Here is a 13,880-nt window from a genome sequence, read left to right as displayed (position 1 = left end):
TGGTAGCATGGCATGAAGTAGCACATTATTACATAGTATTTCCATTTATAAAGGTACAAAAGATGTAAATAATCTCAAGAGCATGGACCATGGTAAAATGAGGTAAAATAATTGATATATTGAAATGTGTCACCTGTTTTTAACATGATTTTTATTGTAAGTTTTTGTCATTTAATTTTTAGTAATGGCAGTGATTAACAACTGGCTCAGAAAACCCCTGAATATTTAACAATTAGGTCTCAGTTGGGACCGGTAGGGCTGACTCTGTCACACCACCAGATCTAATAAAATGGAATGAAAAGAAATGGCTCATTTGCATTTGTTTTATGTCAATTCCAATAACTGCAAGTAAACCTGCAATTATCGGTTTCTTAAGTTGTCAATGAATCAGAGAAAACATGACAAGTAATCCATGACTATTGATTGCAAATGACATAGAAAAAAGGGGAAGTAACGATAGATCTATTATTTAAAATGATCAGAAGTTGAGAAAGGTAGCAGAAATATATACAACAGAATCTATAGGGGACAATTTTGGGACAATGCCACTAAGGAGAAAATAATCATATAAAAGTTGAAGGACTGTCTCTGGTATGGATCATACTGAAGATGATTTGAGAGACATAGTAGTTGAATTTGAGTCTAAGCTTAAAAGGCCACTAAAAACAAGTGTGACACTTAAATAGTATGTCATGTCATCCTATTCATTGAGGAATGCCTGATTCACTCCTCCTCAGAGTAAGAGTGGAATTTTCAGTTTTTTAAAAAAAGAAAAGAAAATAGTACGGAGAATTTATAAATATGTGTAAGTTTTTAAATAATAGGACATTTGAGAAGAGAGTTTATGGATTTGGGGAACAACTAATAAAAATTAAGAATTTACTTCAGAAAATTATCATTTTACAATGATTTTCTGACACATAAAATACTTTACCAAGGGTCATATACCTTTTTCTGAAATTACATTTTCTGTTATTCCTTTATATTAGAGATCCAATTAGAGACAAGAGTTATACAAAATAGGCAGATGGGCTCAGATTACCTTAAAAAATTCTCATAAATGTAACTGCTGTTAAGTTTTTTTTTTTTTTTTTTTTTTTTTTTTTTTTTTTTGAGGCAGAGTCTCGCTCTGTCGCCCAGGCTGGAGTGCAGTGGCCCGATCTCAGCTCACTGCAAGCTCCGCCTCCAGGGTTTACGCCATTCTCCTGCCTCAGCCTCCCGAGTAGCTGGGACTACAGGCGCCCGTCACCTCGCCCGGCTAGTTTTTTGTATTTTTTAGTGGAGACGGGGTTTCACCGTGTTAGCCAGGATGGTCTCGATCTCCTGACCTCGTGATCCGCCCGTCTCAGCCTCCAAAAAGTGCTGGGATTACAGGCTTGAGCCACCACGCCCAGCCAAGTATTTTTAAATAAAGACTATGTCTATTCTATCCAAATAATAAGAGATGAATACAATGCTTCTCAAAGGCTTTCTTAGACTACTAGAGTATAGACTATTTGCTAAGGTCCTAAGATAGGACCCTTGGGCCATGAGCTTCATCTGGTATTCTTCATGGCACGTTCATCATTGGTATTTCCACATCCACCAGAGAAGAAAAAATTCAGCTTCAACTCAGCAATGTCCATAGGACAGCTTTCCTCTTAGGTCAAGAAGGTTCATGAGGTGGGGGATAAAGATCTGATATACAGAATTAAACAAGAATGAAAATAAAGGAACAAGGACGTGTCTTCTTATACCAAACACCATGCCAGAAAATTAAGATTGTAGTCTTGTTTTTGCTACTTAATAGTCATGTAGCCTAGAGAAAATCAATTATTCACTGAATTTCTATTTCCCCACTGGAAAACGGGTATACTATTTTCTGCCTTACAACCACCACACAAATATATTTTGATTCAGCCAGTATTACTTGAGCACCTCTTACTGCCTGCTAAGCATAGTACTATTTATTTTCTTGTTTAATACCAAAACAATCCCCAAAGACATTAAACACAGAAATATTTTCATCTATTTTCTACCAATTCAACTTACCATACTTCGCATTATACTGAGGCTTCCCCATATTACAATTCCAGAAGCACCCAGAGCAACAGTTTCGCCAAGCGTATACACAAGTTCATCCTGGAAAATGTGACAGAAAGAGTTAGCAGATAAAAACGAAATGAAAGTGCTATACATAGGACAGTAACACCGAAGCTAAGCATGCTGACCCAATAATAATAATTTTAATATTTCCCCACTATTTCCATCTCTTACACAGCAATTGCCTTACTATAAAACAAATAAGATACTACTATTGTTTCAATCACTTCTATTGAAAAGACAGCAGGCCTAAGAAAGAAAAAGAAAAAAAGGAACTGAGTTCATACACTGTCTATGCTATCTAATTCTCCCTGCTTACTAAGAGATAAAGACATTACATTAAAGATTAAGCATATTCTTATTTTGCATTCATAAAATAATGTAGAACTACTTGTGTACACATTCCTAATATGAAAAACTAGATTTCACTCCCTTCGAAAATAATATTAAATTTCAATAAACATATTTTGTGAATTTCATTTCATAGCCCTCATACCTTGATTTACTTACTCGAGAAAGGAATTTCAAAACTTGATCAGTAAAAACTAGGCGGGCATATACAAAAACCGGAAGTGGATTTTTTGCATCAGGTATTTTGGAAACCCTGATGGCTTCCTGAACTCGATTGCGCACATAGAGTGTAGCAACTATAGGAGACTGCTGAGTGTTCAGATAAATGGACGGGTAAAGGGCAGTGCTTTCATTCCATAACCAGCTGAGATCATCATTTCTTTTTATTTCTACATCCAAGCAACTTCCATTGTAACCGGGTTTGTTATAGTGATGGTTGTAACAATCCGGAAAAAGATAATAACCCCACAAGTGATTTGGCCGAAGTGATTTTCCCAATTTTATAGTCTCTAGCATGAAATCCTTCCCTGCCTTTTCAAATTCTTGTTTAGCTTTGTTAGTGGCCTCTGGGAGACTAAGTTGTACATTTTGTTGCTGAACCAATTCAATAGACCTATTCTTGTAAACATCTTTAGGTTTCCAGTTTCTTGCCCAAGTGGGTCTCCATTCTTCCCAGTCAATAACAGCCATTCCCATATTGTCTACTGGCATATAAAAAAGAATGTCTTGCTTAGCTTTGTCCAGATGGTCTTGCAAGGAAATCTTCTGGGGGATTCCTCCATGCACAGTTACTCCTGTGGTTAGGTCTATATATGGATAGTAGCCAAGTCTATCAACATAAAATATTGTAACACCTTGCCCGGTGATGTTTATTCGGGGGCTTCCTATTAAAGAGAAGAGGCTCATATCTAGTGGCTCATCAAATTTTCCAAGGCAAAATTCACTTGGGGCATTCCAGGCCCAGAGGAAAGGCACATTTGGAATAATAGGGGGTGCTCTGAAATTCAGAGTCAAGCAACACGGAATCAGAAGGAAGGTGAAAACTATCTGGGATACTCCACTTGATTTAACAAAGCTTCTGAAAAAGATGTGCTTGAATTTTATCACTCCCATTGTAAAGAGTAATCACTGTGAAAACATTTATTTCTTCCTACACACTTTGGTTTACCCAATATTTGATGCAAAGTATGAGCACAGATGAAAGGGAATGGAATGAATTCACTTTGATGGATAAAGAGGTATAATGATTAAGTTACATTTAAATATTATTATTCTTGTTTCATGTTTCAGGATGGTTTTGCAAGTTGCGTCACCTATAACTGAAAAAAGAAATACAGAATACATTGTTATGATGCATTTCATAATAAAGAATGTAAGCTTCACCAAGTCCTCAACTTTAAGTGCAGGGGGTTTAATTTCATCTTAGAAGATAGAGGACCCACTCCTGTGTTTGAATCTACGAAATTATTTCCTCTCATGTATGATACCAACTCTATACTAGTTAACATTTTTCTCATCTTCCCAAATCACTACTGGGCCTACAGAAAGGGGACTGTAGCTATTTTCCTTTTGCCTTTCTGGCTGTACAGAATGCTGTACCAAGCAATGCCTTAGCAAAAGCCCATTGAAGGAAAATAAATTCCAAGTTGATCTTTTCATTCTATTTATTGCTTCCTGAAAGACCACTTTCTAGCTGTCTTCCATATACTGAAAACAACCTTTCATAGAATTCTGAAATTTCATCTTTCTCTTTCCTCTTTCTTTCTTCTTTTTTTCTCTTTTTTCACATTTTTTTTTTTTTTTTTTTTTTTTTTTTTTATCAAAGGGGAGCAAACTCACTTCTGCCAGAAGTAGTAAATCAACAGTTTGGCTGAATGTATTGAATAAACCAAAAACTTCTGCCAAACAAGTTGAAAGGCTCCTTGGTACACTCCTCAATCGCATCTTACAATAATGTACTCTCACGTCTAAAGTTAATAAAACATTTTACTACTTTCCATTTTCTACTAAAAGGATTGGTTCTAGCCTTTTATATTAAGAAAAGCAATATATAGATTTTGGTCTTTTTATAGTGTTTGATAAGTAAGATTGTCTTGTCATTCTGATTGTGACAAAGCAAGGTGTTATAGCACATACTTTGGCTGTATTAAACCACAAAAGTGGAAAAGTGGTACAATAAAATGGTCTGGGCTCAAGAAATTAAACTATGTATATACTCAGCATTTAGGATTTGCAAAAATTACCTGCAAGAAGATATATTTAAATGTTCTGTGATTCTAGGAGGGAATTGGAAACTTTCTTTTTAATTAGATTAGTAGTATACTGCTTTATGAAAGTATAACAAGAATTATACTATTCTTCCCAGGAACATGTGTCCTTACCATAGCAAATTATCCAGTGATTTCCATTGCTGAAAAATATATGCCTCTAAAGAGATCACCATATCAGAATAAAATAAAATCATAAAGACTATTATAGTCTCATGTTTTGAAGATAATGAATTTTTCCCCTCATGTTTAGAACATACAAAGTACCTAAAGATTTTTGTAGCTTAAATATTTATAAATTTCTTTATTCAGGACCTAGATAATCTTCACCTAAAATAATATTAGGGAGAAAAGCAAATTGCTTTTAAATACCAACTGTCAATACTAATGCCTGAATGGCAGGGACAGGGAAAAGGAAATGGAATAAAGGATTAACTTTCCCTGTATCTCAGGGAAGGAGTAAGCTAACCCTACTGAAATTAACATTTAAATCTATTTACACATGTTCATTTTATGTAAGAAAAAGATGGGGGACCGGGCGCAATGGCTCATGCCTGTAATCCCAGCACTTTGGGAGGCCAAGGTGGGCGGATCAGGTGAAGTCAAGAGTTTGAGAGCAACCTGACCAACATGGTGAAACCTCATCTCCACTAAAAATACAAAAATTAGCCAAGCATGGTGGTAGGCTCCTGTAATCCCAGCTAGTCAGGAGGCTGAGGCAGGAGAACCACTTGAACCCAGGAGGCGGAGGTTGCAGTGAGCCGAGATAGCACAACTGCACTTCAGCCTTGGTGACAGAATGAGACTCTGTCTCAAAAAAAAAAAAAAAAAAAAAAAGGAAAAAAGTAAATGAAAAATATGCAGCAGAATGAGCCTATTGAGGACGTCTCTACCCATAGAAGTCTTCAAAAAAGAATGGACACTTCTATGCTTAAAATTTTAATCAGTGAAATATCTTTTCCTCGGCATAAATCTAAGGCAAAGTCTTGGAACAGAGAATTGGCACAAAATTGAGGATAGACCTAGAAGTTAGCATCAAGAATAACACCTTTTTGTTTAAAGTATCGAATAGAGAACTTTACCTGTTTACAGAGAAAACCTGACATTGGCCTAGACAAAGAATTTATGACTAAGACCCCAAAAGCAAATGCAACAAAAACAAAAATGGAACAAACTAGACTTTATTAAACTAAAAAGCATCTTCACAGCAAAAAGGATAATCAACAGAGTAAACAGACAACCTACAGAATGGGACAAAATGTTTGCAAATTATGTCACTGACAAAAGATTAATACCCAGAATCTACGAGGAACTCAAACAAAATTGAAGAAGAAAACAAACAACCCAATTAAAAAGTGGGCAAAAGACATTAACAGACATTTTTCAAAAGAAGACATACAAGAGGCCAATAAATGTATGAAAAAATGCTCAACATCACTAACCACCAGAGAAATGCAAGTCAAAACTACAATGTGATATCATCTTACACCAGTCAGAATGGCTATTAGGAAAAAGTCACAAAAAATGTCATGGATGCAGAAAAAAGGACACACTTATGCACTTCTGGTGCAAATGTAAATTAGTACAACCTCTATGGAAAACAGCGTGGAGATTTCTCAAAGGACTAAAAATAGAACTACCAATCATCCTAACAATGCTACTACTGGCTATCTACTCAAAGGAAAAGAAATCATTATATCAAAAAGACAACTTCATTCAAATCTTCATTGTAACACTATTCACAAGAGCAAAGTCATGGAATCAACCTAAGTGTTCCTCATTGGTGGATTGGAAAAAGAAAATGAGGTATATATACACTATGGAATACTATTCAGCCATAAAAAAAATAAAATCATGTTCTTTGAAGCAACATGGATAGAGCTGGAAGTCATTATCCTAAATGAAATGACTCAGACAGAGAACTGCATGTTCTCACTTTTAAGTGAGAGCTAAACAATGAGTACTCATGGACATAAAGATGGAAACAATAGACATTGGGGACTCTGAAAGGGAGCAGGTTGGGAGGGGGATGAGGATTGAAAAATTACCTGTTGGTTACATTGGTCACAATCTGGGTGATGGGTACACTAGAAGCCCAACCCTACCATTATGCAATATATTCATGTTACACATTTGAACATGTAACCCTTAATCTAAAATAAAATTAAATTTAAATATGTTTTAATGAAAAAGATATCATTAAAAAATAAAATTAAATACATAGATACCCTAATAGAGAACCTCATCTTCCTGGAAAATCTTAACTAATTTAACTCCAGGTAATAATGCCTGACCTTATCTCTCCACTAGTATTCCTAAGCTCTATATTCAATTTATACCTATTAAAGTTGCATTTTTAAGTGTCTTCCTTGCTCATTGTGTAGATAATTGCTTCTTAAAGCACTTCTGTTAAGTCTTTGCTATCCCCTAAACCCAAACAATAGCACTTACCCAGAAGTCTGCTTTCAAAGTCCAGCCACCCAATGTCTCTTCAGTAGTATCAAGGCAAGAAGTTGGCTGGTCTCAATGTCTTCCTAGAGCATTGGTTAGTCATTAGCATCCCTTTGAAAAAAAATAAAAAAGATTATTTTCTCTCAAAATAGATTTAGAAACTTTAAATTCTGAATATATCTAAAATTCTACTTAAACTCTTATTCCTGTTGTAAAGGCATTTTATCACTGGAACACATGCTAGCTAAATCCTTTGAACTAGGAATCCCTTGTCTAAGGATAAGTTCAAAATGATTTTGTAATAAAAATTATGTAGCTACGTGTAGTTATTCACACATCTAGTGTTCACCACTATGTATTGTAGCATCTATGAAATGAGAAAAAAATAAAAAGCAAGTTCAATAGCCAATGATAAGAAATGATTTAATATGGTATTTCAACCTGAAAGAATGTATGCAGATATCAGAACTAGTTACAAAGATAATGATGCAACATGTAAATATGTTTGCCTAAAATACAAAGTGAAAGAAAGTACAAAACTACACACTGTTGAAGTATGCAAAAACATGTATGTGCATGCTTAAGGAATTAAAAATATTCAAAAATGTGAAAGAATATTTGTATTTTCTGAGTGTCCATTATATATTTCTGATCTTCTAATTTTCTTTCATCCAACAGTCATACTGTTTCTCAAATAAAAAGTGAAAACGAATAAAATTTTAATGTTAGAAAATAGTTTGCCAGAACAAATTTGAATCTCAGCTTCCCTTCAGTGAGGAAAGACAAGTAACCATAAACCTCTCCACACATTATCTACCAGGATGTGAAAGAACACATTCCTCAGCCCTGGGCCCAGTACAAACATATATCTCAACTTCCTGGGCCCAACACAAACACATTCACACATTCCTCAGCCCTGGGCCCAGTACAAACACATTCCTCCATATATCTCAACTTCCTGAGCCCAGTACAAACACTCCATATATCTCAACTTCCTGGGCCCAGTACAAACGCACCATATATCTCAACTTCCTGGGCCCAGTACAAACACACCATATATCTCAACTTTGGAAAAACACCACCTGGAGAGACCCCCAATAAGGTCACAACCGTTTATGGCTTTACTGAAAGTGCAGGAACCAATAGAAAACTGCTAAAGGTATAACTTAAAATATTAACCAATTGTAATGCTGTAACCAAAAGAATTCCCTTGTTCCTCTATAACCTGTTTATATTGGGCTATAAAAAGCAAGCACATGCATCGTTCAGGGCCCTCTTGTATGCTGTAGAGCGGAGGGACCAAGTTCGAACTTGCAGTAAAGATCCTTGCCGCTTGGCTTTGACTCTGGACTCTGGTGGTCTTCTTTGGGGAATAAACGGTCTGGGCATAACAGATGCTTGTACAGGGGATTCTTGTTCTTGTAAGAGGAAGAGGAGTTGATGATTGCGAAACTTTTTTTCGAATAAATTTTACTGTGTATATTTAAGGTATACAACATGATGTTATGGGAAGATTAGGATTTTTGAGGTAAGGAGAGGAGAGTATCAGGAAAGAAAAAAAAAGAGCCAAATTTCTTGGCTTAGTCCTCTGCTTTACTTTTCCACAACAAATGCTTTATTTCCATGACAAATGCTTTCTCTCTAGAGAATCATAATGGATGTAGAAGTCAGTCAAGACACTGCCTTCAGAATCTACCTTTTGGAGTTCCCATTTCCTGTGAGTTTATGTATACATTATCTCAATGGAATTAAGAACTGAATTTAGACACAATCCTCTTACCATTAAAATTGTTATAGATTTTGAATATAAATTATGATCATAAATATTTTTAAAAATTCAGATATATGGACAAATATTGAAAAAGGCAAGACTATAATTTTGGTGAAAGCAAGCCATAACATTACCAAAGGAGAGGAGCAAAGAGATTCCCAACTCTAAGTCATTCACAAGGCACCTCCTCAGTTTCCATTTCTCTACAGACCTCACTCAAAACTACCAAACTTTGTTACAATACTGAAAATGGCCTCCAGCCTCAGGAAGCCTGAGGATACTGAGATAACTTTAGTGTTCTAAATTACTTCTGTACATACTGTGGGAATCATTCTTTAACATGAAAAATGAAAAGCAAATTTCTACAAGAGTGGTAGGTCCCAAGCTGATTGCCCTTGTATCCTCATCACATTTGATAGGATGTGTGGCATTTCCAAGGTACATAGTTCATAAGTCCAACCCAAAGGCTGACTAATACCTCCAGTTGCAAGTAACAGTGACTCCAAGCTAAGAGTTTTAAAGAAACTTTTAAGAGACCAGCATAATATCCCCGAAAGCGTAATTTTTCTCCTAAAGTAAAAATATTTACAAGTATTTTCACGAATGAAAGGAGCTTTTGTGTAAGATTACTTTCTAGGAAACTTCTTAAACTATTGTATTTTATAAATAAATTGACCAGAAATAGATTATCATAAACTTGATTCAACAAGAGAAGTTAATCCCATTGTAGGTGGCATTTCATCAACTCTGTTTTCCTTCTTCTTTATTATTGTTGTCATAATTATTCCTCTCCTTTGGTTCTTTCAGCCTCATCTGAACTTTCTCAGTGTCACTCAGATATGTTTTGAACAAGCCAGAGATTCTTGAGGTTAAGGAAACTGCTTAAACTGTGGCACATTACAGAACTTTGTATCTTTTTTTACAAAACCATACCTGCTTTTTGCTACAAAGCTGTGCAGTAGAAAGAACAAAAAGCAACTTACTTTTCAAGTAAAAACTGAAAAGTTTTCCTTTGAGATGTGATTAGGTCAGAAGTCACTCCAATCTATTATCTCTGCAGTATTTAACCTGTTGGGTGAGAAAAAACAGCCCTTTGCCCAGTCAATTAAAGGAAGATTTAATCTTTTGAAATGTTACTGTGTAATGTGGTAGAGAAACCTGTCTCTGTGTGTGTGTGTGTGTGCGTGTGTGTGTGTGGTGTTTTAATCTCAGCAAATTCAATCTTTGAGACACAATCTCGGTCTGTTGCCAAGACTCGAGTGGAGTGGCACAATCTTAGCTCACTACAACCTCCAACTCCCAAGCTCAAGTGATCCTCCCACTTCAGCCTCCCAAGTAGTTGGGACTATAGGTACACACCATCAAACTTGGCTAATTTTTAAAATTTTTATAGAGATGGGGTTTTGTCATGATGTCCAGGTTGGTATGGAACTCCTGGGCTCAAGTGATCTCACCACGTCAGCCTCCCAAAGTGCTGGGATTACAGGCTTGAGCCATGCACCTGGACTTATTGCTCAGCTTTGGTTAAATTAATAATATATTTCTATAGTGTAATACAAATGAAGCATACACTTCATGGAACTGTTTTCAAGAAAATGTAGCATTTATTATAAAAGAAAAAGTAATTTATCCTTTAAAAATTAATAAAATAAATTAAAATTAACATTTTCAAAATGATAAAGCAGGTTTGACATTTTTTTATGACAGAAAAATACTACTTTTATGAGTTTTGAAAGGAAAATAAATCTCAGAATCACAAAATCACTAAGCTAAGGGAAATGTCAACATAGGCACTATGTCAGGCAAAACTCCTTCCCATTTTATTCCTAAATAAGCTAGCTACAAAGTTTAAAAAGCTACACACCCACCTCACAATTTGCCAACAAGAAAATGCCTCCTGGACAAAGGACAGACAGAATTCAGAATCATCCCACTGAGGCTCACCTGAGACATGCATATCTGATTGCTTCCTCTACCTTATTGTTTATATAAAAATGCAGATTCACTGAACCAGACTAAATTTTGTATTTAGTGGAAGGCTGATCAAGGACTCAAAAGAATGCAACATTTTGTCTCTTATCTACTTACAATCTGGAAACCCCCCACCTCAAATTGTCCTGCCCTGCTGGACCAAACCCATGTACATCTTACACATATTGACTGATGTCTCATGTCACTCTAAAATGCATAAAAGCAAGCTGTACCGTAACCAACTTGGGGACCTTTTTCAGGACCTCCTGAAGCTGTGTCACAGGCACGTCCTTAACCTTTGCAAAATAGACTTTCTAAATGTATTATCACATATCTCAGATACCTTTTGGTTTACAATTTGGTGATCAGTGGAAGGGACTCTACATGGAGGTGGCCCCTGACCTTTGACAAATCTCCAACTGGCTTGGTACCAACTTGAACTTTAATGGCTCCAACCAACAGGACAATTTGCTGAGGCCTAGAAGCTTCCCTCCCTCCAGAGAATCCCCAATCACCCAAAATTTGGTTGAGATCTAAACTTCATTTCGCTGTACAACTCTTTTCTGAGTTTTACTTTCTTCCAACAAGGAAGGCAAGTTTTTCTGCTTTCATGACAATGGAAGGCAGGTAACTCATCTCTGGAGTTTGAGCTTGCTTTCCAACAGGGAAGGCCAGTTTGAATTTTTTCCTGCTTCTAGGATGGTAGAGAGCTGTCTTCAGCCTGAGACCAACTCCTAGGTAAGTAGCTGAATTGGGATTTTGTCTTGGATAAAGTTATGATTAACAGTCAGCTGGTCTTAATTCTCCTTACCATTAGAGTGTTCAGTAATGATACTGTGGGGTTTTTTGTTGTTTGTTCTGGTCTTTCTCTCTGGTCTCAGGGTTGACCAACTCTACCTGACTTGGTCAAACCTGAATGAGAATTCCAAATTATGGGGAACAAGACCTGTCTGAATTGGCTAAAATTCCTCATAACTGCAAAAGAGAGGGGGAAAAAAAGTGCTTGGTTTTTATGTTTCCTTTCTTAAAAAAACAACTATTCTTTCGTTTACTTTTCTTCACCCTATTCCTTCCTCTCCTTTCACCATCTTCAATACCACGGAAAATCTAAAGAGGCTTCTAATGACTCAAACCCCCGAAGGAACTCAGAACGTGGGCACCACTTGCCCCTTTTTAGGGTGTTCTGTTTTCTTTGTAGAGTTTCAAAAGTCATGGGCAGATTCTTCCTAGGTCTAAAGGCCTACTTTCCTGTATTTGCATTATCTGACCTCTTTGGCTTTGGAGGGTACCAAAGATTACCTTGTACTGTGAAAGGATTTGACCTTGGCATGTGTAATGGTGGACAAAAGCTAACAAAGTTAAAGCTGGCTGAGGACAGTTACAGGAAGTAGCCTTCACTGATTTTTTTTTTTTTTTTCTCCTAGGAAGTTGTTGTTTAGGATCCTAATTCTAATTCAGAGATGCATTCTGAAGAATCTTTTTCATTACCTTTACTCACAAAATTAGTCTAAATTGGCTTGACTGTGCTTTTCCGTGAGAACCTGAACTGTCATTGTCACTGATAAATGAGAGACTGACTTTTCTCAGCTCTGAAGAGAAAGGGCATTTTGCTCTCTCAAGTTCCCAGACAAAAAGCACCTCTGGGTACCAGGGGCCAAGTTGGAGTGTCTAGGGGTTAACCCCCTGTGACATGTAGTGGCCTTATAGGGAACCACCAACAAAATTAGTTTAAAAAGGCTCATCCAGTAAGTGCACATGGAAGCTGACCACTTCACACTTTGAGCTCACGCAGAGGTGCTAGACCTCTAGAGAGAGAAATTGCAACAATAAGAGGGCAGAAATGACTCAGTAGTGGTACAATGTGGAGTCCCACCCACAACCAGCACACTTGGACTCCCACATGCCAAACCTTAGGTCACAGCTAAGTTCCTCCTTTTAAGAAAAAAATGCAAGAAACAAATCATCTAAGAATGAGGAAAGACAAGGAGGTGACCTCCTCTCAGGCACCCTGTTTGGTTTTATGATGTCTCTACTTGCAAGGGGCAGTATAAATGGAAGGGCATGCTAGGTTTTCTAATACTCAAGCTGGTTACACATTAGGACTGTTCTTGTGCACATTTTATACTTACAGGCAAATTATGTCAAGGAAAATTCAGAGCCCTAAGGTCAACCTGCAGCTATAAAGTTCCTAAATTCTCTATCTCTGTTTTTTTTTCCTGCCTGCTTTGTCTGCTGTTACTTTCCTACTGAGATGAAATCCACTGTTCTCATACAAACATTTTTGTTATTGTTTTGCAAACCAATGGGTTTCCATTAATATCTCATGGCTAGATTTCTGAAGTAAAAGCTGTAGGATCTTTGTGTGTATGAGTGTGTATGTGTGTTTGTGTGTATGTACACATATTTTGTTACGTTTTTGGCCACAAGTTACCAAATTGGGTTTAAAGTTAAGGAGTACTTATAAATGAAACAATAATTCCAAATGCTTTTCAAGTTCACATGACTTAAGTAAAACCTTTCATAAGCTAGTTTTAAAATTATTAGTAAGTAGTATTAGAAATGTCTTAAAAATTGTCAGTGTATATTTTTGTTTGCATTTATTGGTCAAGAGATTTCATACTTATCCCTTATCCCTTTCAGAAGGTGTCAACATTGTCCTAAGGGTAATTAAATGATAAACTCAGCCCAAAATGGAATGATCTTTGCTTGTATAATTTTGCATAAATAAAATGCTAATATTGGTTTAATGAAAACAGCTAAATCTTGAATTAGTTAGTAAAATAACCACATATTTACTCTTAAGGTTCTTACTTAGGTAAACTCCTGAAATTCACATGCTGTAAATTGATGACAGGGAAATAACCTTAAATGATTACTATCACAGTTTTCATGAATAATCCAGGTAAACTATTAAAATAAAATAATTGGGTAGATGTAACGGGATAAATACTTGTAGACAAATATCATAATTTAGAACCTAAAGTTAT

The 13,880-nt window shown here is 36.2% G+C and overlaps 1 protein-coding gene across 3 annotated transcripts in view; it reads right to left on the bottom strand.

Moving 5' to 3' along the window:
- Positions 1-13,880, bottom strand: part of SPAM1 (sperm adhesion molecule 1) — a 49,948-nt gene that overhangs the window by 14,968 nt on the left and 21,100 nt on the right. For 2 of the 3 annotated variants that reach the window (XM_023223534.1, XM_023223535.1), the window contains exons 2-4: positions 7,152-7,262; positions 2,593-3,752; positions 2,032-2,121 (exon numbers count right to left, since the gene is read on the bottom strand). In XM_023223534.1, the coding sequence (XP_023079302.1) occupies positions 2,032-2,121; positions 2,593-3,546 (1,044 nt within the window). In that variant the 5' untranslated portion in view covers positions 3,547-3,752; positions 7,152-7,262. Of the gene's footprint in view, positions 1-2,031; positions 2,122-2,592; positions 3,753-7,151; positions 7,263-9,905; positions 9,991-13,880 lie in introns of all 3 variants that reach the window. The other variant, XM_023223536.1, reaches the window with a different exon arrangement.

Source organism: Piliocolobus tephrosceles, chromosome 8 (assembly GCF_002776525.5).
Source record: "Piliocolobus tephrosceles isolate RC106 chromosome 8, ASM277652v3, whole genome shotgun sequence".
Taxonomy (NCBI): Eukaryota; Metazoa; Chordata; class Mammalia; order Primates; family Cercopithecidae; genus Piliocolobus; species Piliocolobus tephrosceles.
The sequence above is the reverse complement of the archived record's forward strand: the minus strand, read 5'-3'. Positions and strand labels throughout refer to the sequence as shown.